Source organism: Pseudorca crassidens, chromosome 3, assembly GCF_039906515.1.
Source record: "Pseudorca crassidens isolate mPseCra1 chromosome 3, mPseCra1.hap1, whole genome shotgun sequence".
NCBI lineage: Eukaryota > Metazoa > Chordata > Mammalia > Artiodactyla > Delphinidae > Pseudorca > Pseudorca crassidens.
This window is the reverse complement of record NC_090298.1, coordinates 60,246,211-60,271,693: the sequence shown is the minus strand read 5'-3', so window position 1 is coordinate 60,271,693 and position 25,483 is coordinate 60,246,211. Positions and strand designations below refer to the sequence as shown.

The 25,483-nt window shown below is 45.6% G+C and overlaps 1 protein-coding gene across 1 annotated transcript in view; it reads right to left on the bottom strand.

Moving 5' to 3' along the window:
* Positions 1-10,674: 10,674 nt before the first annotated feature.
* SV2C (synaptic vesicle glycoprotein 2C) overlaps positions 10,675-25,483 on the bottom strand; it is a 244,417-nt gene continuing 229,608 nt past the window's right edge. Inside the window, exon 13 of the mRNA XM_067731038.1 lies at positions 10,675-15,090. Within this exon, the coding sequence (XP_067587139.1) occupies positions 14,907-15,090 (184 nt within the window). The 3' untranslated portion in view covers positions 10,675-14,906. The remainder of the gene's footprint in view (positions 15,091-25,483) is intronic.

Here is a 25,483-nt window from a genome sequence, read left to right as displayed (position 1 = left end):
TACAATGAGGTATCACCTCACACCAGTCAGAATGGCCATCATCAAAAAATCTACAAACAATAAATGCTGGAGAGGGTGTGGAGAAAAGGGAACCCCTAGAGGGGTGGGATAGGGAAGGTGGGAGGGAGACGCAAGAGGGAGGGCACATGGGGATATATGTATACATATAACTGATTCACTATGTTATAAAGCAGCAACTAACACAACACTGTAAAGCAATTATACTCTAATAAAGATGTTAAAAAAAAATTAGGAACTTCTGTGCACCAAAAGACAGAATTAGGAGTGTGTACTAAGCACTTGCATTATATCCTTCAATCTTTTCAAACAGGGATGTAAGTGTCCCTGTATTACAGATGAGGCATTGAAGCCCAGAGAGGTTAAGGAGCTTGCCCTGGACCACAAAGCTTATAGTGGAGGAGCTGGGATTTGAACTCAGGTCTCACTGAGTCTAGAGACCGAGTTCCTAACTGCTGGTGGTGCTGTCTTTCCTCTTCTGCCTCCAAAATGTCCCCTGTGGGGCCTGGCACAGTGTTGGGCTCCAGACATGTGTCGCCGTTGGCTTCCTGTGGTGCCTTCCTGTGTGCGTTCCTCCCTGTCAATTATTCTTTTCCTCCACCACCGTTTTGTTAGCTTGGCCTGCTGGGAACAGTTGCTCTTTGGTCTTTTTTCTGAGTTCCAAGGAAGCAAGATTCCTCTGGGCACGATTCACCACAGCTGCACCTGGGAGAGACTTGGACAGCCATCCTGTGTCTGGAACATCTCTGATCCAGCAGGATGAATGGCAGAGCCCTGGCAAAGAGGGGAAGTGGTGGCTCTCGTGGGGTAGTGCCAGGACCGCCAAGCCCCACTCTGTGTACTCAGAGGCTGCGGGAGTCCCTGTGGCCCAGCATCTTGGTGTGTGGTCCACTGCTTCTGCGTCCTTCCCTTCCTGGCTGCCAGAGGCCGGCCCCTGGAGCTGGGTATCTGGACACTCAGGCAGGGCCCTGCGCAGGCTGCCTCTGTGGGAAGCGAAAGCAGAGCTGGGTTTGGGGGCCATGGGTGAGTCACTTGGAGTTGCTGCCAGGGTCACCACAGACTCAGGTACCTGCCATGCATGCCGATGACACTGGAAGGTAGAGGTTGCGTGTCCTGTGAGAAATCTTGTGAGAATTAGGCAATGCCTGGACTCCACCCCATCTGAGCCTGCTCAGGGCATCTGGATTCCAGGACCACTGCCTCTCAAGAGGGTCCTGTGAAGGGAATTGCAGGCCTGCCTCCAGATCAGATTTGAGCCAATCACGCTTAATCATAGTGGTACCATTTACTGAGGACTCAGGTGCCAGGTGCTTTGCCTCAGCAAAAATGTACATAAAAAGCTTACTTTTTATATACACTTTCTCAATACTTACAAACCTCAGTGAGACACAAATTATCATTATTTTTAATGTACAGCTGTGGCATGAACACTAAGACTAACATCCGCCCTGCCCTCATAGCTGCTAAGTGGCGGAGTCCGGATTCAAACCCACATCTGTGTGATGTCAAAAACTCAGAGGAGTGTTCACCATAAGCTAATGAAGCTTCCGCCTCAGAGCCCCCCATTTGCAGGGGTCCCTTCCAAGGCACAGGAGGGCCCTAGCAATGTGTTCACATGGTCATATGTTCTTTAAAAATTTGCAAAACAAAAAACTAAATTGCAAAATAATAGATTATTTCCTTAGTTACCATTTCCTTCCACTTCGTCTTTCCTCCCTCAAGCTTGCCCTGGTTTGGTGCAGAGCCAGGCAGTGTGGGGATGTGGCTGAGAGGAATTCGAGTTGGGATATATTCAGTTAGGGTTTGGTGGGTTATTCTTTTTTTTAAAATTTTATTGGAGTAGAGTTGATTTACACTGTTGTGTTAGTTTCAAGGGTACAGCATAGTGATTCAGTGATACATGTACATGTATTCATTCTTTTTCGATTCGTTTCCCGTATAGGTTATGGTGGGTTATTCTGACCTGGCTTGCAATCACTTCTGTAATCGTCTGGTTATCCCTAGCTGTCCCACTGAAGGGACGGCTTCCAGGAACACTCCTGTCCCCTGCGCCCACTCACCTGGCCTCATGAACGTACTGGCAGAGATTGGATTGTGACTATGAATGTGGCCTGTGTCTTCAGCACAGGAAGTATGCAGAAATGGAGAAGAAATATGAAACTTTTGAGAAAAACCATTAGTAATCAAAACTAATTTTTATCTTTCTATTCCCTCTAGTTAATGATATTGCAAAACTAGTTGTCATATAAAGAGGCAATCAAAGAGAATGCAGCCAAAAATATAGACAAAAATTAGAGACGTGTGTCAGGCAGTGAATTAATACGAGCTGTTATATTATTTTTCTGGATTTTGTGTCTGGAGCATCTGTGATCCAGCAGGATGAATGGCAGAGCCCTGGCTAAGGCCATTCAAAGACACGACTGAAGGCAGGTGGCGGCCGGTGCACTTGGGGTCAGGGTTGAAGCATTTGGAGGTAAGGTCTTTAAAGAGGTAACTAAGTTAAAATGAGGTTATTTGGGTGAGTCCTAATCCAGTATGACTGGTGCCCTTATTAGGAGAGGAGATTAAGACACACATATATCAATGATTGTACGGAAAGAGCAAGGTCTCATTTGGAATATCAGTCAGTGATATTTGTCAGTTTTTAAAAATTTGTAAATTGTGGGCGTTTGTCTCATTCTCAACAGTTACTTTTGTAGCTAGTGTTTTGTTTAAAATTGGGTATCATCTTAAAGAGGACCCAAACCCAACCCTGGAACTGACTCTGCCCAAACTCATCATGCTCTTAGCATAGGAAGGTCCCCCAGTCCTCAGCGTGGATGGGGAAATGGGGCCTCTTTTCTGGAAAAGTCTGAGCTGCCAGCACTTTAGAAAGTGCTACAGGCGTCCTGTAATGAGGATGGGAGGCTGCAGGTGTCCTCCAAGGCAGGCCGCGGAGGCTGAAGAGGGTGCAACAGCACAGCAAAGTCCCTGAGCGAGGGTGGCCACCAGCTGGCAGTGGGATTCGTCCAATGTTTACACTGAGCAAAAGAGGGCTGGGGGCAACTTACGAATCACTTAGCCTTTTGCACTGTGCAGTAGCTTTCCGTACAGCCCCATCCCAAACTGAATTCGCAGATGAGATTTCCTTGGACATCTCGGTCCATGGGGAATTCTGGTGCCACCTTAGGAGTGAGGATGCAGAGGTGAGCAGGTGTGAGAGCAAGGCTGCTGCACAGGTGGCCTGTTCTGCCGCCCCACGGGCTTTTGAGCAGTGGACACAGAAACATGACTGAAGGCAGGTGGTGGCCGGTGCACTTGGGGTCAGGGTTGAAGCATACTGTGTCCTCTGTGATCCCAGGTCACACCAACTCATTCACTCTGGCCCCAGGGAGTTGCAGCAGCTGCAGGGCTGGAGCTTGCCTTTCTTTCAGGAACTCGCCTCCTTTATGATTTTCACTTCTCCATCTGGTGTCCAGACTGCAAATTACAGGAGGTGACGATGCATCTCTTCTCCCGCTGAACAAAGGGACTGCAGTGATAATAGGCTGAGTGGGCTACCCCAGCTCCAGGAATGTTCCTCCTTCTGCGTCCTCTGGCAGCCAACCAGCGCACAGGCTGAAGGACGCTTCACCAGGGACAGGCCCCCAGTGTGGGTGCTTTGCTCAGAGGCTGCCCTGCGGGGCGGGAAGGATGTGCCCATGGACACTGGGATTAGAGAAAATGATTGTACACAGAGAGCAAGGTCTCATTTGGAATTCTAAGAAGCAGAGAGGCTGAAGGAGGTGAAGAGTCACTGGTCTAAGAACAGCCTGACATAGCCCGTCCTGGGTGTCCCTCAGAGTTAGCTGTTTTCTGGCTTATGAGTATGGGGATCAAGCGTTCTTCCTTAACCTCTGCCTTTATGTCCCCCTCTGCATGAACAGCACCCAAAAGAGTGAACACGTCCACACAGCTATGCTCCCCTGTGACCACAGGTGCATTCAATTACATTCTGTACCCATATATACATATAATACAATTCTACACACAATACACACACACACAATAAAATAAGTAGCATTTGGGATAATGTTATGGGCTGAATTGTGTCCCCCCCCTGAAATTCATATGTTGAAGTCCTAACCCCTGGTACCTCAGGACGCAACTGCATTTGGAGATAAGGTCTTTAAAGAGGTAACTAAGTTAAAATGAGGTTATTTGGGTGAGTCCTAATCCAATATGACTGATGCCCTTATTACAAGAGGAGATTAAGACACACATATATCAAGAGAAGACCATATGATGACACAGAAAGACAGCCATCTAAAACCAAGGAGAGAGGCCTCAGAAGAAACCAACCCTGTCCACACCTTGATCTTAGACTTTCAGCCTTAAACACAGCGAGAAAATAAATTCATGTTGTGTGAGCCTGTACCGGCCTGCGGTATTTTGTTACGGCAGCCCTAGCAAATTGATACAGATGATGACGGTGACTTCACTGCAATGGACTTGAATAAGCAGGAAAAGATACTCCTTCACGATGGAGGTTAGCTTGTTTTAATACACTGACTGCTAGGAATTTCACATATGGGATTTTGCAGCCCCTGGTCCAGGCCAGGCCTGTGGATGCTCCCCTCAGATACCTCACGAGGATCCTTGCCAAGCTCACCTGCACCCCAGCATCTTCTGGTGAGTTCCTGTGCTTGCCATCAGCCCTGATAGCACTAGGGGTTTTTCGCCTCTCGAGTCTTCTTTTCCCCCTCCTATAATATCCTTATGATGAAACAGGAAAGAAAGGAAAGGGGGGCGGAGGGCAACTTTTCTTAAATACTGAATAGGTTCTAGATCAGGTGGGCTAGGGGCCTAGAGAAAGGGTGAAGACCTGTGTGGGGTGATGGGCTAGGGATTTCCAGTCTGCTGCAGGGAAGGAAAAGGGGAAACAAAGTTGTTAGAGCAAAGAGAGAGGATCTAGCCTGGGGGAGAGAACTTGGGAGAGGCGCAAGCAGGGCCCAGGAGAAGGAACAGCCCGCAGAGGGGAGTGAGTGCACAGCCTTGATGAAGCGTTCTATATTCATGCTGTCCAATATGGGAGCCACTAGCCCTGTGGTCGTTGAGCTCCTGACATGTGGCTAAGTGTGACTGACTGAGAAACTAAATTCTTAATTGAATTTTAGTCATTTCAAGTTTAAGTGTAAATAGCTACATGTGGCTGCAGTGTTGGGTAGCATGGTTCGGTTCTAGAGATCATGGCTTTGCTGCTCGCCTACTCAATGGCAACCTTCCTTCTCCCTTGCTCACTGAACCCCAGTTTTGTTCAGTCATGTGCTTTAGGGAAGAGTGAGCTCCTTCCAAGCTCTCTGGGGGGAGGTAAGTCTTGATTAGTCTAAGCCAGTTATGGTAATTATATTCCCCTTGTGAGTGATTAGTTTAGGAGTAGGCAAATGATGCAAATTCAACCCATGAGACGGAGGGGCACATCTGCTGGAGGATTCTGAGAATGTTCTCCTTGATCTTAGAAAGGATCATAAAGAGGGGATGGTCCCTCTTCTGGCCCTTGGATTTTTCTGTGAAAATCTGTTTAGAATGGCTGGAACCACCTCATGCCCACAAGGGGACAAAAGCCAGTATGCTGAGGATGGCTGACCTAAAAGATGTAGAGAACCTGGGTCTTCAGTGATGTTGCCAAGCCATACCATAACCAACCTTGTAATTGTCCTACCTCCTTTGTTATGTGAAATAACAATTCCCTTTATTAGTAAAGATATTTGAAGCTGGGTCTTCTGTTAAATGCCGTCAAAAGTATTCTTTGGGGGGGCTTCCCTGGTGGCGCAGTGGTTGAGTCCGCCTGCCGATACAGGGGACACGGGTTCGTGCCTCGGTCCGGGAAGATCCCACATGCCGCGGAGCGGCTGGGCCCGTGAGCCATGGCCGCTGAGCCTGCGCGTCCGGAGCCTGTGCTCCGCAACGGGAGAGGCCACAGCGGTGAGAGGCCCGCGTACCGCGAAAAAAAAAAAAAAAAAAGTATTCTTTGGGGATTAGCAAGTCCACGGAAGCACTTTGTGTTTCTGCCTCCAATGCCAATGCTATAAAGCACAGCACTTTTTCTCATCATGTTCCTCAAACTAATGTTCCAAGCAGACACTACCAGTCAGTTGGAGTCAATATGCTAGATGAAAATCAGTTTGCCATTCCTGCTCTGGGGCAGAAGAACACAGCATCTCCTCTGCCACAAACTCCCCAGCAAACACTTTCTTCCCATTGGTCCTGGCTTAACAAGTGGAAAGTATGCCTGTGAAATCAAACAATACATCAATACCCATGACACAGTCCACAGAAACAATTCAAATAAGCCTGAATCAAGGGAAACAGGTTTTCCTTGTGCCCAAGGACGTTAAAAAAAAGTACTTATTTTTTTGAGGGTCAATTGATGTTTGCAAGGGAAGTCAGTCACACAGCAACCTTTATTTGAACATAATGGAGCAAAAATGCTCTTTTATTAATCTGATGTCCATTAAATATCTTTGCAGCTGTTACATGAATGGTAGGTGTCTGGCACATAAATGTATACACATGTCCACGGCTGATTTATGCTGTACACGAGTCATCCCACAGGGAGCATGCCCTCACTCACACAAGGATACGCATGGCTGTCTCGGGCATTTGTTAAAATACACTTGGTCAAACATTTTGGCAATACGGGAATCAGACACAGAGAGGCATACCAGAAAGATGAGTTCACAACAGGACCAGCTGTACTTAAGAGAAAAACTCTAGAAACCCGTAACAGAATTTACTGGGGTTCACACATGCAGCACATATATACAGTACGCTTGGGGTAACGGGAATATTCATAGCAGGAGGGCTTACAGAACAGTAAAAACAGAAGAGAAACAAGACAAAACAAAACGCCCAAGTGCCAAAACCAAGGAGAGGACCACTGCCAAGATCTCATTGCAAAGGAGAGTGGATTGCTGGTTTAACATGTGTCCAAAATGGAGGTTCACCTGAAAGAACAAACTCTTCTAGGACTTTATTTACAGTATGTAGACATTAGTGAAGGATGCATGGTCTATTCAATGTGCTCCTGCATCACAAGGATACAGAACCGCATTTTGGACGGTATGAAAGCACATACCAAGAAAGAACATTTCTTTTTTCGTTTGTTTGATTTAGGACATAGACTCGGTACAATAAATGTATAACAATAGCAGAGGAGACGAGATTAAGCCAATCTGTCCAGTTCTATCTAGGTAAGCCTGGTGAATGTCAAAGGCAAGGAAGGAGTTTCCTTCTTCAACACCTACCAGGGTGTGAGAGGGGAGACACTTTGTAACTTCAAACAAATTCATTCTTGTTTGCACAGCATATAATAGTCAATTTGCTGTACATCCTCCCTGAAGGAACAATACTCATAGAGAGTGGCGGGTTCTCTGCACTGTGGGTCTTATTCTGAATCAATACAAACGCAGAAAGAAACCACTTGTGTACCACAGGAGATTGAAATTGCTGTCTTTCCCTCCCTTGGGTTTATGGGCAGTGCTGAGCCGCAAACCCATGGGACTCAGTTTGGTGTGGCCTGGGTCTATGCAGTGGGTGGCCATGTACTGGTCAGGGCTCTAGGTAGCGGCATGTAGGCACGTGATGAACCACTGTCTCGCAGGAGGAGTCTGATTTGTAGCATTTGTCAATATCCGTGGTGTGAATATTCCCACCATGGCTGATTGCAAAGCTACAAAGGTGATGTCACTGACCTGCAGTTGGGAAGTAGCGCTCAGTAGCCCAGCATCACGGGGTTTTTCTCCCATACAGACACAATAGGTGTCGATTACCTCAAGGGCATAGACAATACTAAAATGGAGTAAAATAATTAGAAAGTGATGAGTTTAGAATATTTATTAACTTTGTTTCTAAATATAATTTAATTGTACTTTCACATATTTTAATTTTTCATAATGGCTGTTTCTCAACCATTTTTGGCTCACAGAATTCCTGAAATGATGGGCTCTGAGGAACTGGTTTGCACCTGCTGTAGCCCATCCCTGGCTTTCGACGGCTTGGCCCCTGTGAGCTGCTTGGTCAGTCACTTTCCAGGCACCTGAAAGCTGCTTAGGACCCAGCAGCTGCTTAGAAGCACCCCAGCTTCTAGGGTGGGCCACTAGCCGGTGTTAAACCCTATGCGGGTCTGAACAGAGGGCTGAGGGCTGGTTTCTCTCCCTCCTGGTTCTGGGCACTCTTGGCACAAAGTGAGCACGGAGGTGGCAGGGTAAGCAGAGAGCGGGCAACCTCTGCAACCTCAGCAGTTAAATCTGAGTGGAAGGCACCTGCTAGCCTTCTGCACCAAGTAGGGCCCTCGGCAGGCACGGAGAGGTGTGTCCACTCCCCCTGGTCAATGAATTCCGGGACCTCGCTGCGGGCCTCCTTGCCTTCCAGGAGTCAAGCATCGAGCTCTAAGACTTCTGCCTCAGAGATGGGCCTCGCTCAGACCTCATGCCAGGGGTGCCCATCCCATCAGGCACAGCAGTCGGGAAGGAGTTGGAAATCTCGCCCAGCACGGGGAGCTGTGTCAAAGCCAATGGTCTAGGGCTTCCCTGGTGGCACAGTGGTTGAGAGTCCGCCTGCCGATGCAGGGGACACGGGTTCGTGCCCCGGTCCGGGAGGATCCCACATGCCGCGGAGCGGCTGGGCCCGTGAGCCATGGCCGCTAAGCCTGCGCGTCCGGAGCCTGTGCTCCGCAACGGGAGAGGCCACAACAGTGAGAGGCTCGCGTACCGCAAAAAAAAAAAAAAAAAAAAAAAAAAAAGCCAATGGTCTAGAGCTCACAGCTCCTGCACCCACACCCCTTCTCTCCATTCCCCCTCCCCTGGGCCTCCCCAGCAGGCACAGTCAGCACATTCCTTAGTCCCAAGGGCCCTGTCAAGCTAGTCCCCATATACTGCTAGAGTCAAGAGGAGACAAGAGGACGGGAGGTGGGGGAGCGGAAGGGAGAAAGGAAGTGAGTGTGTTTTGCCAGTTGGAGGTAAGGAGGAGAAAGCCAGTGGCAAAACGGAAGTCGCGACTCTGGAGGGGAGGGCGGAGGGGCACTGACAACCACCTTCTCTCTGCTCTGCCCCTCAGGCCCCAGCACCCAAAGGTCTTTTACAGCTTTGAGACGCTTTACCATGCACTGGCTTTAAACTGAAATCTGAAAAGCGCCTGCCACTGACTGTCAGAACCTGTTTTCTGGGTGGCTTATCTGCTGTGACTTCGTCACAGGTCTTCAAACACAGAAAGGAAACACCCTGGGAAGCTGAGGCCTGAGGACGTGGCAGCAGCTGGGGGATTTGCTGACTCTGCTCCAGAGAGGACTCCAGCGGCTGCCTGCTCTGAACAGACTTCCCAGCCCCCGCCTCTAGTTTCAGCCATAAAAAGAATGCCCCAGAAGAAACTGGGACTTGAAAACTGAACACCTCTATTTTATGCATTCACTTTGCTGTATAGCTGAAACTGACACAGCAGCGTAAAGCAGCTATACTCCAATTAAAAATAAAATGAACACCTCTATAAAGATGGGGTGATCTCGTCTGCTGATTCTTTTCCTTTAACACCTTAGCTTGGTTTCCCGCCAGGATATTTAAAGAAATAGCACATGCATGGCTCCATTTTTCTCATTTTCCAAGTAGGTACTAGTTAGTAGTCCCTCCAACAAAGGCTGAGCAATTGAGGGGCTTTCTCCTCCTGTCAAAGATAGTCCCAATTTCTGAGTAGTTCCTGCTCTGCCCATGGTAGGCCATTCCTTCTTTCTTTCTTTCTTTTTTAACATCTTTACTGGAGTATAATTGCTTTACAATGATGTGTTAGTTTCTGCTGTATAACAAAGTGAATCAGCTATACATATACATATATCCCCATATCTCCTCCCTCTTGTGTCTCCCTCCCTCCCTCCCTATCCCACCCCTCTAGGTGGTCACAAAACACCAAGCTGATCTCCCTGTGCTATGCAGCTGCTTCTCACTAGCTATCTATTTTACATTTGGTAGTGTATATGTCCGTACCACTCTCTCACTTCGTCCCAACCTACCCTTCCCCCTCCACGTATCCTCAAGTCCGTTCTCTACATCTGCGTCTTTATTCCTGTCCTGCCCCTAGGTTCTTCAGAACCTTTTTTTTTTTTTTTAGATTCCATATATATGTTTATTTCTTTTAAATTTGGGAAAATAACACTTTGTGTTTATGGGGCGGGGGTAACAACAGGTAATGGGGATCAATATGAGGACCCCCCCCCATTATAGATGCTTCCTCTTTCATTCTCCCTGTTTCCCTGCCCTTCTTTAAGTCCTGCAAAGGGTTAACTAACTACACACAGCATAGCGCCTCAACCTAGCACATGCAAGTTATTCAATAAATATTTATTGATGAGATGACAAGAGATCAGGGGATGTTCTGCCCAGCTCTTTCCTCCACCCAGTGCCGTTAGCCTGAAACTATGGCCCATGAACTGTATCCTTGTCACTCAAAATCCTGAGATTACTAAACTGGATCAAGGTCTTGGTTGAGCAAGACAGAAGTCAGCCCTGGCAATGGCTGTGCCTGGTTGGTGAGACGCCATTGATAGGAGGAATGGTCAATATTTAGAGCAAAAGAACATCACATGGAGAACTGTCACGCCACACCTGAAACAACGAAGGGACACGCAACACATCTAGAAGACACTTACAATTCTGTCTAAGTCACAGACTGTGAGAGAAGCTTTACTCAAAACACACTTCGCTTGGCAGAAACATAAACTCTAAGAAATGTGTGGTCCATTTCAGAGTGCCCTACTGTGTAGGTTTCTTTTCATTGCGGCAACTTGACTGTTGTTTCTGTAGGTTTGTACCTTGACTGAGTTCAACATGATATGGGGGTTCATGGAAAACCAAACACACAGCCAACACGCCCTTAACAATCAACCGACTGTCTTTCCGTGATACCAGGTGAAGGCCAAATTCAGACATTTCCGGCTTCAGAGCCTTGAATGCATGAACAAGTGAAGTGCATTCCTGAAGAAATAGGTAGAGGCCATTTTGATATTAAGCAGGAAAAAATGGAGAATATCATATTCTGTTTTGATTGGCAGAGGGAATCAGAAGCTATTCCCATGGAATGCTTTTGAAATGATCCCAGGGCTGAGAAAATCTCAATTCTGCCCTAATCTCTTCATTGGAAACTTCTCAACATCTTGGACTCTCCCTTTGGTCACTACATGTCTTTTCCCACCTCTCTCTTGATATCTCAAGACATCCAGAAATGCAGCTACGCAGTTTGGTGCACACATGAGCTTAGGCTTGGTGAGTTTTGTAAGTGAAGGTGCATTTGCCAACTCAGGTGAAATCATTTTAAAACTCTGCTTCTGAAGGCCTAGGTCTGCATGAGGCCATGCTTCAAGAATAAAATGGAGTAGAGTCAGGAGAGCTATGGAATGCAGCCTTCGTGACAGGACTGTGATCAGAGAGTCTTCTAACTGTCTGCATCCCTACAGGGTGGGCCCTTTCCTTGGCAGGCGCTGGGAACTCTCAAACCAGCAGTGAATGGAGATAACGCTCAGGGTCCTAAGAAGCTGGCAGCACAAACAACACGGGAACCACGCTCTTGCCTCTCCCACGGGGGCTTCCCAAACAACTTCCTGAGCTCTTGCATGTTTATCTATTTCCTAATTTTTCAGTTTCTAAACTCAACCTATTTGGTGCTTGTAAAGAAAAGCTTAGCATAAGAAGAAGATAGTAAGATGAAACTATTTTCATGACGATACTCTAGAATCTTAGACTAGTCCCAGTAGCAAACTAGTCCCAATCCACAGATGGGAAAACTGGGGACCAGAGATGTTCAATGACCTACACTCTCCTCAACAAGATCTGGGTCTCATTATTGGTTAGTGGGGGAATTTGGGCGAGGACCCATCTATCTTACCTCCCAGCATCAGTCTTCTGGGTGTAAGATGACCACTAGCTGCTGGGTTCGGCTTCCAAGGCAGCGAGATTAAATGAGAGGAGGTTAAGACAGGAGGGTAAGACCCATTACTGGGGGTATAATGTATAGGACTTTCAGTTTGGAGCAGCTGGATTTTTTCCTACTGAGAGGACCAGTGATAATAACAGGATTCTGGAGCATTCTGGATTGATTCAAAGAGATATTAGGAAATTTTAGATGGAAAAGGAGTTGGAAATACAGGAGCCAGTGGGAGTGTTTCCTAGGCTTTCATTTGCGCACATGCTCTCATTTTCTTTCTACTGCAGGTGAAATGAGTTGCTGGCTGCACGTCCGTGTGCCAACAGCCTGCTGCACTGATAGAACTGGGAGTTTCTGTTTAATCGCATGCTCTATCTTAATCCTGCTGACCCCAGAACAAGCTGGACAGGCCACACCACATACTTTGGGAAGAACTTGAGCTCTCTCACGGAAAATGACGGTGATGGGGACAACGAGAAGGAGACAGGGACACTGCAGGAAAGTGGAAAAGGTGGTGACCAAGAAGGTTTGTGACCACAGACCGTCCAGGAGATTAGAAGAGATCCCTCTTGGGCCACCTGGGAGGTTTGGATTAAGTGACAAGAAGGTCACGAAAGGTCATTCTGAAGGGGATGCGTGGTGGCAGGTCTCATCCAGTGCAGTTCTGCTGGCTTATCCCATTCTGACCTAACCCAGGTTTCAGATAAAATACCACGTAGACCGTGCTCTGGAGATGTGATGCCTTTAGAACTACGACAGACATTGGAGACATTTCTAAAAGTAAAGACAGTCCAGTAAGCAAAGTTAACTCCTGCGGCAGATCTACAGACAGCAATACCCATGCATGTTTCTCTTCGTCTTTTGAATGGCTTGGCGGAGATACACATCACTTTTGCAGTTATTACCACACATGCTACATTCAACTAAAAAACCTGCTCAGGTCCCCAGATATGTCTTTTGTAAGAAGATAAATCAAGGGGTAGGGAGGCGAGGAAATGAGTACGAATGGAAGAGCATACAGAATACGTTTGGGGGTTGTCTGACTGTCATCTTCGTTTGCCAATAATATTCCAGGAGGCAGAGGTGAAAAAAAGTTCTGTTTCTTTCCTGCTTTGTCGATATTGTTCTAATAGATCTCGTCTAGTCTTTATTGATTCTCCTTCGTCCTGCCACCTTTGCAATTTTGGGTTTGAGTTTTCCTGATGCTCTGGCCCTGAGCCCGCATCCCCAGGGAACCACCCTCATCCGGCCAGCCCCCGACCCCAGGCTGCCCCCCCTGTACAGGCCTGAATTACTTCAAGGGAGAGTCGATTAATGGCTTCTGTTCATGAAAGAAGCTTTTCACAGAGCCTCAACTCTGCTGTCTGGAGCTCTCGGAGGATCAGGCGGAAGGGGAGAGAGAGGCGGAGTGGTCTGTGGGGTTAAGACGTCTTTGAATGTAATGACTATTGGAAACAAAGGCTCTCCCTTCCTGGAGGCCCCAGGGCCGTGGCCTGTTGGAAACGCCTACAATAAGTAATAAGGATAACCCTCTAACAAGACATCGAGAGTTTAAAAAAGGACTATTGTTTTAATATGGGATTTATTCCTGGCTGCTGGTCATCACTGCAAGTCTACCTGGAGGCTTCAGATTTCAAAGATGAGGAAAAAGGACCAGCGTGGAGGAGGGGCAGCCCCAGGGGTGAGAAGGTCACAGAGCTGACAGCCGTGGGAATGTCCTGCCGACCTCTCTCTTCAGGCCCAGGCAGACTCCAGAGGTAACACGAGCAGCCAGACCCACCAGGAGATGCTGCCCTTGTCTGCCCGAGGGCCCCTTGGAGCACAGCAGGCTGTGATTTCACACAGATGCAGCAGCCAGGAACACACCGACCAGTGCACCGGCCTAGCCAGGCCATGCGCATTGCTAGTAGGAAGTCCAATGTCAACTTCCCAGGGGTACCGTCCCTCAGGAAACCGGTCCCCTCGAGGTACCATTTGGCATTTACAAATGGATTTAGGTGTGACTTTCTTCCTCATTTTCAATTTACAACAACTCAGATGACTGAGAATCTCTAGACGAGAGAGTTTGGGTGAAGGGCAGACTCAGGTGGGCAGACCCAGTTAGAAAGTGGCTTTTTTCCCTTGAATCTGCTACCTGACAAGGTCAATGGCAGCTGGGGGTGGGGTGGCAGGTGGGGATGAATGTCGGTCCACGATCCCCCTGAGTTCTGACTTTCTAATATTCTGAACCACATGCCGCAGTCACAGACATAATTACAGGCCCTTTTCCTCGTACTTTTCAGAAGTTTCACCGGGGGCTTTCTGGCAGAAGTCCTGCTCGTGCAGCTCAGAGATCTTTGCTGCCAACAGCAGAGCCCCTATTTTTCTTGTCAGCAGAGACAGTCACGTTAACTGTCAAGCCTGAAAGAGCCCCACCCAGCTCTGTTTGGTGTCACGTGGTTTTTTTTTTTTTTTTTTGAAAGGCCCTGCTGTAACAGCAAGAATTGCTGGGTGTCCTTTTCTAAGTAAACAGGAAATATCACTCTGTTTGAAAAAAAAAAAGAATCCCTCTTCTCAGCACAAATGCGATAATATGCCAACTTATCTTTCCCGTGAATATTGAAGTAGGAGCAGCCCAGTCCTCTTATAGCAGCCCAGCCCTCTTCTTAAGCTTCTGAACCTTCAGCGAGCAGAATCTCCTGAAGGCCCGGCTGACCAGCACATTTAAAAAATCCTTCCACTGATTTCTGGGAGGCAGTAGCATCACAGTTAGGAAAGACAACGATGCATGAAAACAAACAAACAAACTGCAAAATCACATTTAAGGGGCGAGATGGTACGCATCTACATTTTAGTCGCAGCAAGAATTAGTGTTTTGGTATTTGACCGCTTTTCTATATCTGAAAAAGCTGGAGCCTTGAGTCAGTCGGGAGAGTTGACACGCGGCAGCAGAAAGAAACATAGGATGGATGGCTTTTTTTCCATTACATCAGGACCTGGGTTCGTGTGTCAGGCAGGCGCAACCCCACCAGTCCTCCACATACGAGCACGGTGGAGGCCAGCAGGATGGGGATTGCTTTGGTGATGCTGACCAGGGAGCCGAATATTAAGTTTCCGAGGACGGCCGCTGCTTTGCACAGTGCATTCAAGAAGCCAAAGCCTGTTGCCCTGCAAAGGACAGAGATATGGACAAGGTTGAGAAAGTGTCTTCCAAGAGTCCAACTTTAGACACAAATGTCTTCTAGGACAATTTTCAAAGATCTTCAAGTAGACTGTTTTGTACGTCCTTAGAGTAAGTAATCAAATATTTGTCAGCACATTTGCAAGTAGAGAACCCCAGCTGTTGGTATTGTTCCTTCAGCCCTCTGTTGACTTTCTTGCCACCTCAACTGATTCTTATTCTGCCCATGAGTTTATTGTGAAGAGAAAGAGAAAGGACATTTCAGGGGGTCAGAAAAGTTACATTAAATTGAAATGTATGACGAAGTATTTCTTTAAATTTTACTTTTTACTCCCTATTTCCTCTTAGCTTAATTCGTGTGTGAGGTTTTAAATACTTAAAGTACATGGAACTTTCAGAGAAAATCAGGGATGACTGGGTTGTACTTGCATCGTTCTGGTACCACGGAAGTGAACTATCATACTCTTGTCCCAAATGTTTTTGGTAGCGGGCAGAAACTGAACCCTGAGCTGGGTGGCCACCAATGAGCTAGTGACACATTTCTTACACACTCACCAGAGTCCTAGGTGGGAAATCAAGTCCAAGACAATATTACAGAGGAAATCAGATTGTAGGCCCATAGAAGATCTTGTTTAACTCTGCTGACATATAATATGTGCACGTGGTATATGAATAAGACACATCCCATTTCTTAAGACATTCTTTGGAAAAGAAAAATTTTACTATCTTTATGGGTGTTGAATGTAATTTTACTGTGGTTTTCTAGGCAAGAAATTTAATTTTGTTCATAAGAGTACGGATACTGCTGACATCATGAGGTAATATGGATTTCCTCTGCCTTATGCCGGCTCCCTGTTTTTTGCCCGTCACCGAGTATATGTGTGTAATAAAGGCATATTGAATGCAGGGTTAACTGTTGGATACCTTTATCCCCCTCCAGAGGGAAATGCATTTTATATACCGTAAAATGCAGTACTTAGTACACATCTTTCTTTGATTGATTTGTAAATTTGTTTACTGTAGGTTTTCCTTTGGCCAGTCAGAACAACTACTCTTCACGACGTATGCTATTCCTAGTGATATTTTCTACAATGTGTAGATATTTACTGTGGGTATTATCCAGCCATTCCCCTTCCCATACCCTAAGAAAGGAATAAGCACCCCTCCTGTGCTGTAGGAACCGAGCCATTGATTTTGCTGGTGAGAACAGACCTAAGAAACGGCAGCAAAAGCACTGCCTTTCTTTTTTGGCCGAGACACCTAGAAAGTCGAGTAAGTGGCCTCTGCAGTGTTGCAAAGTTGCCAACTGTTTGGATCTTGGAAGGGGTGTAACAGAATCTCTGATGGAGAAAAACAGGAACTTCTTGAGAAGAGGGTAAGCTCATTTCGTATTCTTCCTCTTCTTTTTGGTTTGTTTTTAAAGAAAGAGACTAGTAATAGCAACAACCACCAGAAAGATAAGGAGATTTAATGTACTGATAACTATTTTCAAATGAAATTGCTTGAGGTTACACACTGAGTACCAAAGAAGACTTAAGCAGAATGACATCATCATCTACCCCACCCCCACCTCCATGGAGAGGCCAGGAGGCCAAACTGCCTATTTTTTTTTTTTTAATTAAAAGACTTCTTTTGAGCAGTTTTTGGGCTCCAAAGAATTGAGTGAAGAGAAGAGAGAATCTCCATATAGCCCCTCACCTTCCACCCCTATTATTAACATCTTAGTACATTTGCTACAATTGACGAGCCAATATTAATATATTACTGTGAACTAAAGTCCATAGTTTACATTAGGGTTCACTGTGTTGTGTATTCTATGGGCTTTGACAAATGTATAATGACATGTATCCACCATTATAGCATCGTACAGAATAACAGTTTCACAGCCCTAAAAATCCTGGCAGCCACAGATCCTTTTACTATCTCCATAGTTTCACCTTTTCCAGAATGTCATATAATTCAAATTATATAGTATGTAGCCTTTTCAGATCGGCTTCTTTCACTTTTTTTAAACTACATTTTAGTTTCTAGATTCTAGAGTCATAAATTACCCAATGCATCTCATGGTAGTGAGATAAGCTGTATTGTTCTGGGGAAAATGTCTAGCGTGTATGTTGCTGATAAGCGAAAGGGAAACATTCTGTATGAAGAAGTCTCTTGATGACAAAACTTCAGAATGAGCCATGAGGAATTTACATCTGGGTTAAAATAACCATATTTTGCCAAGCTATAAACCTCTGGTACAACTCAGAACAGGGTAAAAAATACAGGCAGTTATCTCCTTTCATTACCGAAACTATAACAGAGGAATAGACGACTTCCTGAGATCTCCAAGCAGCAATAAGAGAGATGCATCAGGAACATCTGGTGTCAGAAGCCGCTAAAAAATACGATCAAATTCTAATTTCTTAAGAATCTCCGTTTTCATTGATCAAGCAGAGGCAGTTCTTCAGATAATAATCTGGTGTGGCTACAAAGCACATAGCCTCCTTAAATTACTGTGGGCATTCCAGAAAACATGACTGTCCTTTCCTTGGATAAGTAAATTATTTCTTCAAATAATTGAAGCTGGAGGGTGTGATTTTCTACACACAGGAGACACAGTTGTATTAGAAAAATTATTCTCAAAGTGGTTCTCCCTTGGGGTTATCTGTTTATCAGTAAACAAGCTTTTAGTTCATTTATTCCCTTGTTCTTATTTAAAGGAAGATTATGAACTTCTGCAGACATCCTAAGCACAAGTCCCTTTGTCCTCATCAAGGCCTTGGAGGGTGGCGAGCTCAGAGCTGGCAGAGCCCAATTGAACTTAACTGACTTTCCAGCAGTAGGAAAAGCTACTGCATTTTTTTTCCAGACCAAAGATGTTCTGTGTCTTCTCTTAACCAACAAGCACCCAAGAGGAAGAATGCAATAATCTGTTGTCTTTTTACAAGTTCCATCCCTTGTTCCCCTACCTCTCCAGCCAGAATCCTTTGTTTTCAATTCTTGCTGAACCTATTTCTTGAAATCTTTTAAAGGGAAATTTCTTTCCCAACAGTACCCTGTGACTGCAGCAGCCCTGTTCCCCATTCCATTAAGGTGATCCTTCTCCCTGCACCATTAACTCCCTCTGATGCTGGTGCAGGCAGCAGGCTTGCTGCAGTGCTTAGGCCCAGCTGATGGGGGATGGGGCCACCAGAGCATACCCTCCCCACAGCTGCACTGTGGCTTCTTCTCCAGGGCCTTCACAATGCAGTGGGTTCTAGTGCATTTATATCGTTTTATACTTCAATTGGTGGCAGGAGGGCTTCCCTGGTAGCACAGTGGTTAAGAATCCACCTGCTAATGCAGGGGACACGGGTTCGAGCCCTGGTCCAGGAAGATCCCACATGCCGTGGAGCAACTAAGCCCGTGCACCACAACTACTGAGCCTGTGTTCTAGAGCCCGCGAGCCACAACTACTGAGCCCATGCGCCACAGCTACTGAAGCCCGTGTGCCTAGAGCCTGTGCTCCACAACAAGAGAAGCCACCACAATGAGAAGCCCGCACACTGCAACGAAGAGTAGCCCCCGCTCGTTGCAACTAGAGAAAGCCCACGTACAGCAACGAAGACCCAATGCAGCCAAAAATAAAAAAAATAAATAAAAATTAAAAAAAAAATTGGTGGCCAGGAAAAGGAGACTCCATTCTGGATAGTGAGGATAGTTTTGCCTTCACATCCAGCCTCTTTCTTATTTGGTTTTTCTGACTTCAATGCAGGGTCAGCCCTAGGTTTTTTGAGGCTCCCAGGAAGACGAAAGGGTCACTGAATAATGGCAGCACTTAGACGCCTGGCACATGGTACATATGCTGGTGTTAGCCATCGTTTTAAACACTAGCTGAAATATCTGACCCATCGACTGATGAAGTTAGGAGAAAAAATTAAATGTTACATTTTGAAAAGGCCTGAAATTGTGTAGAGTGTAGATCCAGACTCAGCTCATGGAATTTACCTGTTAAAGGGTAAAGTGTGAGCATTCTTTTGGTCTAGTCTAAGCTCTGGAAATGAACTTTTTCCAGACAACTCAGTTAAGTCATTGGCAGAAGTTACTTTAGCATGGGACATTTTGGAAAGTACAGGCAGTCCTAAAATCAGAAATACATGTGATCTAAAGATTCATCTGGGAGTCGGCTATTTAAAACACAATGAATTTAATTTTTCTCATAGAAACAATAACACAAATGATGGCTGGCTTCCCAGATTAATCTAAAAAAGCTATTTTAACACTGAATCCATCTGAGCAATTGGACTACAATGCTGAGAGCACTAGAAACCCCTTGAATATTTGTCTAATAAGCAAATTGGTTCTTAATATGGTTCTAATACACATCTCCTATGTATCTATTTATTTATTAACAATCATTCATTAAGCATCTATTATGTGCCTAACACTGCGCTAGGTACCAGGGACCCCAAAATTAATAAGATGAAGTCTCTTTTTACACTAAGATAGGTGCAGAGAGATCATGGTAACACAACATGCTAAGTGCATTAATAAAGATACCCACAGGCTACTACAGGGGCATAGAGGATGTGAAGTGATCTCCCGCTGTGGGTGGAGACAGTTGAAGAAAGGCTTCTCAGAGGGGATGGATGAGAATAGAATTGGTCTTGAAGGAACAGGAAGAGCTTGCAGGTGAGGATGGAATGTGGACAAAGGCGTTCTCTGGCTCTCAAAATACCCTCACATCTCTCTAAAGTGTCTCCGTGGTACCCCACTCAGGCGTACCTTAGACATCTTCTCCAAAACTTTCTTGAGTGCCAAATGACCTGCCTCCCTCCAGTCCCCAAACAAGTTTCCCATTTCCTCCTGCAGCTGTTCTCAACTTGGGGTTAGAATAGCAACCTGGTTGAACTACGGTGCAGACATGTGTAACCACAGCCTCACCCAGCCGTGCGCAAAACATCACTTGTGGAGCTTTTAAAACACAGTGATGTGGTCATACCAATGCCTAGGGCCATGCTCCCAGAACTTCTGACTTTACTGCTCTACTGGGAGTCAAGGCATTGGTATTTTTTATAAGCCCTGTGTGAGTCTAAGGGGTATCCAGGACTGAGCACTGCAATTCTCCCAGAAATACCTACACTTTTGAATTGATTTCGATTTACTGTTATATACAAAACGCAATTACAAAAGCAAAACATCTGCTCCAGCCCCCCAACAAATGTTTTTTTTTTTTTTTTCTGGCAGTACGCGGGCCTCTCACTGTTGTGGCCTCTCCCGTTGCGGAGCGCAGGCTCAGCGGCCATGGCCCATGGGCCCAGCTGCTCTGCGGCATGTGGGATCTTCCTGGACCGGGGCACAAACCCGCGTCCCCTGCATTGGCAGGTGGACTCTCAACCACTGCACCACCAGGGAAGCCCCAACAAACGGTTTTCAGTTCTAAATTTCCTTTAGTGTGCTTCCAATCATATCTATATTTTTGCAAATCACAGGATTTCTACAACTTTGCTTTCTGCTTTCCCCCCAATCATTCCCAAAGCTGTTTGTTTGCATTTTGTTTAAAACGAAATGATTTAGCACATAACCATTATTTCTGTAACTGTACCATTGGATAATTAGAGCTTTCTAAATTTGGAGGAACATGAATGAGATTGCCGTGAACACCTTCATATATAGGACCTCCTTTGTTTGGATGTGTTCATTAGGGAATATCACGCAGTACAACACAGCCAAGGGAAAATGTTCACGATATGGTGTGGGGAGACCGAGGGCAACCAGGAACACCAAGGCCCACAGGAGAGGAATTAACGCCAAAGGCTTCGCCCAACCTCTTTTCTTTCCCCTCCCTGGGCCTGCTGTCTTATTTACTCAACTTTGCACAGCTCATTTTCATTAGAGGCAGTTTCTCACCTAACCTGCCTCATTTCCTTTTCTTCCAACTCTTGGTTGGACTCTGGGCAGCCATGAAAACTCTCCCTGCTGGACCAGACCTCCTTCCTGCTCCCCTCCTAAGGGTTGGCTTGTACCAACCGCAAGGCTCTCCTGTCAGGGTTTAGCCTTATTTAGATCCTGGCCACATCTCTGGGGTGGGCCTGTGTAGCCTTTCACATTCACTCATTGCAACTTGCTTCAGGGCTGGCACAGGGATGAATAGGATACTTGTGAAATGAACTAAGGAATTTTCTGATATCTTCAAAATACATTGGAAGTATATTTCTGTAATGGGTAGTTTTTTAAATCAACATTGTTAATTTTACTATTCAAATCTTTATATCTTTTTTTTGAATTTTATTTATTTTTTCATACAGCAGGTTCTTATTAGTTATCTATTTTATACATATTAGTGTATATATGTCAATCCCAATCTCCCAATTCATCCCACCACCACCCCTCCGCCACTTTCCTCCCTTGGTGTCCATATGTTTGTTCTCTACATCTGTGTCTCAATTTCTGCCCTGCAAACTGGTTCATCTGTACCATTTTTCTAGGTTCCACATATATGTGTTAATATACGATAAGTAATGGGCATTTTTTAAGAAAACTGAAGTATAGTTGATTTACAATGTTGTGCTAGTTTCTGGTATACAGCAAAGTGATTCGGTTATACATATATATACATATTCTTATTTATTTATTTGTTTATTTATTTATTTATGGCTGCATTGGATCTTCGTTGTGGTGCGCGGGCTTCTCATTGCAGGGCTCAGTAATTGTGGTGCATGGGCTTAGTTGCTCCGTGGCATGTGGGATCTTCCCGGACCAGGGATCGAACCCGTGTCCCCTGAATTGGCAGGTGGATTCTTAACCACTACGCCACAAGCGAAGCCTGTTTTTCATATTCTTTTCCATTATGGTTCATTACAGTATATTGAGTACAGCTCCGTGTGCTATAGAGTAGGATCTTGTTGATTATCTATTTTATATATAGTAGTTTATATCTGCTAATCCCAAATGTAATGAGCATTTTAGTGGACATTAGTTGGTCCATGTTTATTTATTGATGCCAGACTATTATCTTGCTTTCGTGGAGGAAAAACCCCTAGTTTCACATTCTGAAACCAGGACAGACTGAATTCAATTGCTTTCTGATCTTCAAAGGAAGAGAAAATTTGTCTCATCTAAGCAGTGAGTATAGGTATGTGGTCTGTGTGTGTCCTCCTTAATTTGGGAAGATGGCATCCTGCAAGCAGGGCTTTTCTTACTCACAAACAAGTGGAGGACTTACTTGCAGTTTTGAGCCCATAGGAATCCCTGGGCCCAAAGTGGGCTTCCAACTCCCTCCCTCCCCACAACCAACAAGGGTCATCCTATTGCTTGTTCCTGTTGAAATGCAAATATATTCAGGTCAAAACGGAAGCCTTTGTGTCTTATCACTTATCTGATAAACCTCACTAGGAAGTGAATCCCTGGGCTAGGGTAAATGATGACAGAATGAAAGTGACCCCTGGGAGGCAACCTGGAGTTCGTCTAAGGCCATGGTTGATGGACACGGTTGTATATCCCAAACACTGTGTGAGCTTCTTAGAAACTGATTCCCAGAGGCCCACCCCAGACCTACTGGGATGGTTCTATATGTCACAGACTAGGTATGCCCGTGCTGGGAGCTGCACCGAAGGGTCATTACATATGGGTTTGATGCTAAGGGATCCAGGGCAAGTTACTTTCCCCCCTCTGTGGCTCCTTTTCCTCACCTGAAAATGTAATAAAACTACCTACCCTTGTAGGGTTGGAGAGAGGATTAAATAAGGTTAAATGAGATAATCTGAATACTCAGCACTGTGCCTGACTCACCCATTCATTTCTCAGATGAGAACACCAAGCTCCAGAAAGGTTCAAGGACTAATCTAAAGTTACCCAGCTGCTTTCTGGTAGCGTCCATACCGAATTCAGGTTTCCTCCACATTGCTGATGGAGAAGCAGGAGGAGAGGAAGAAGATGTTTCCAACAGGCAGTGCTGAATGGGGAAGGGGGAGCTGACAGTTGCAGGCTCTGGAGGACACAGGCCATGGATGGACAAAGTGGAAGAGGGACACAGAAGGGCAGCTGGGGAGAACTGAACAGGAATGCTCCCTCACTCACAACTGGTCCAACTAGCTTACCTTGGAGAGTAGGGAGCCAGACCCCACACAGGGAGGAGGACTATCACCCATAACCAGCTGGATTGTAAAAAGCATCTTTTTTTCCATCTTTCTATCTTTTCATCTATCAGTCATTCACCTGGAGTCCTGGTAGTGAATAAGGAAAACAAAGTCCTGTTCTCAAGGAGCTCACATTCTAGTGGGTGACAGACAGTAGACAAATGTATAGCCTAACATCCTATCATCATATGGTCTGGGAGGTAATTTGCTTTAAAAGTACATCAGTATAAAGATAAGTTGTCTCTATACCCATAGAATTTAAAACATGTTAATCAGGAATTAACAGGCCAGAGGTGATTCCTTAGGGCTTTAACTATCATTTTAGAAATCTACATGAGAAGGTTTGTTAATGAACATGGAGATCAGTTTTCATTGGTGATACGGAGTGCTTGATATGCAGTTAACTAGAATGTTCTGCCCTTAGCACGATGGATGGACAAGCATCCTCCAAGCCCCGCAACTTGGTGAAATGGTACCCTTGGTCCAGATTCCAGACTCTAGAGCCCACTGGTCCTGGACTCTGACACTTACAGGCATACTCTGCTGCCTGACCAGCCCCAAGTCTGGTGGTCCTGCTGTCAGCATGTCATGTCCATGGCCCTTTCAGGCAAGGGCAGAGAGATAGACTTCCCTGGAGTCAAGAATGGGCTGTAGGACTGTTTTTGTGACCATTTGCACATTTGGTAGGATTTGCTGCCATTTAATACATCCCCTGGGGGTGAGGTGGTGGGTGAAGGGCCATATACTGCCCCCCCCCCACTTTCCACTTCTAACTTCCAGAGATAAAAATGATCTGACATTTGCTGAATGGCCAAAGTGACTCAGGTCACATAAAATATAAACATATATAATGATATGGGCTCTAAAAAAAAGAAAGCCGGGCAAAGGGAAATGGAGTGTAGGTTGGTTAGAAAAGATGACTGAATCAAAGATTCCTTCATCTCAAAATCTTTAAACAGTAAGTGAGGTCTTTATCTTCATGGGCACAGATGTGGAATCTCCTCATTTTATATCTCAAACGACTGAGGCACAGTTACGCTGAGTGGTCTTCCTGAGGTCACACAGCTGGCCGGTAAGAGATCCAGGATTAAAGAACTTCAGGTCTGAGCTCCCGGAAGGAATGGGGAACTTCTCTGTCTAAACAACCACAGCCCTAAGGGGAGGAGATTAGGTTGGTTAATTCTGGGCAGATGTTTTAATTTTAGCTCATCAAGGAAGAGGACCAACCCAGAGCACTGGGTGACAGCAGCAGCTGTCCAGGATGAGCAGGGAACAGCAGGTGGGAACAATCAGGGGTTTATTTTCTCATCCTTTCTGAGGTCATATCTGAAACTGGGCATGTGTAAGTGGAGGGGAGGAAGAAGGAGGCCAGCGGCCAGAGAAAGCCAGGAGCAGGTTGCTAGAAGAATCCCCGTGAGACAGGCGTGCTGGGCTGAGGGATTCTGTGCAGAGTTGGTGGCCAGTGGGGACAGCCTCGGTTTCATCACTTACAAGGTGGGAGCTCCTTGCCCTGAGCTCCATGGAGGAGGGGTAAGAATGGCTCTGGGCCATATGGAGATAGGAAGTGTGAGCCAGGGAGCTCCCAGCAGGAAGTGACTGCCTGGATGCAGAAGGACACACAGGCTGGAACTCAGAACCAAAATGAACCAGAGCATGTGCTGCCTCTAGAGATCTTCCTTGACTTACTATGAGTTATATCCCTCCAAACCCATCATAAGTTGAATGTATCATAAGTCAGAAATGCATTTAATAACCCTACCGAACATCATAGCTTAGCCTAGCGTCCCTTAAATGTGCTCAGAACACATACATTAGCCTGCGGTTGAACAAAATCATCTAACGCAAAGCCTATTTCATAATAAAGTGTTAAATATCTCATGTAATTTACTGAATGCTGCATTGAAAGTGAAAAACAGAATGGCTGTATATATGTTCCTTCAAGTCTCAGCTCAGATATCACTCCTTCTAAGGAACCCTTTCTTCTGCTTTCAGAACACCATGTCCTTTCCCCACAATAACCCTGCCTGATGTTCACTTGTCCTTAAGCTCCATGAAAGTAATGAACACAAAGTAATGACTACAAATGGCTTATTCATGGTTGTATCACAGGCACTCCAAAAAAAGTTGTTGTGTAAATAAATGAACAATATTAAAAGTCATATTGAGATGGAGTAGACATACTTTTCTTATTCTTCCTACTAAATACAGCTAAAAGTCCTGGACGTTATAAAACAAACCTAAGAAGACTCTGGAAGGTAAAAAAAAAAAAAGGCAGAGC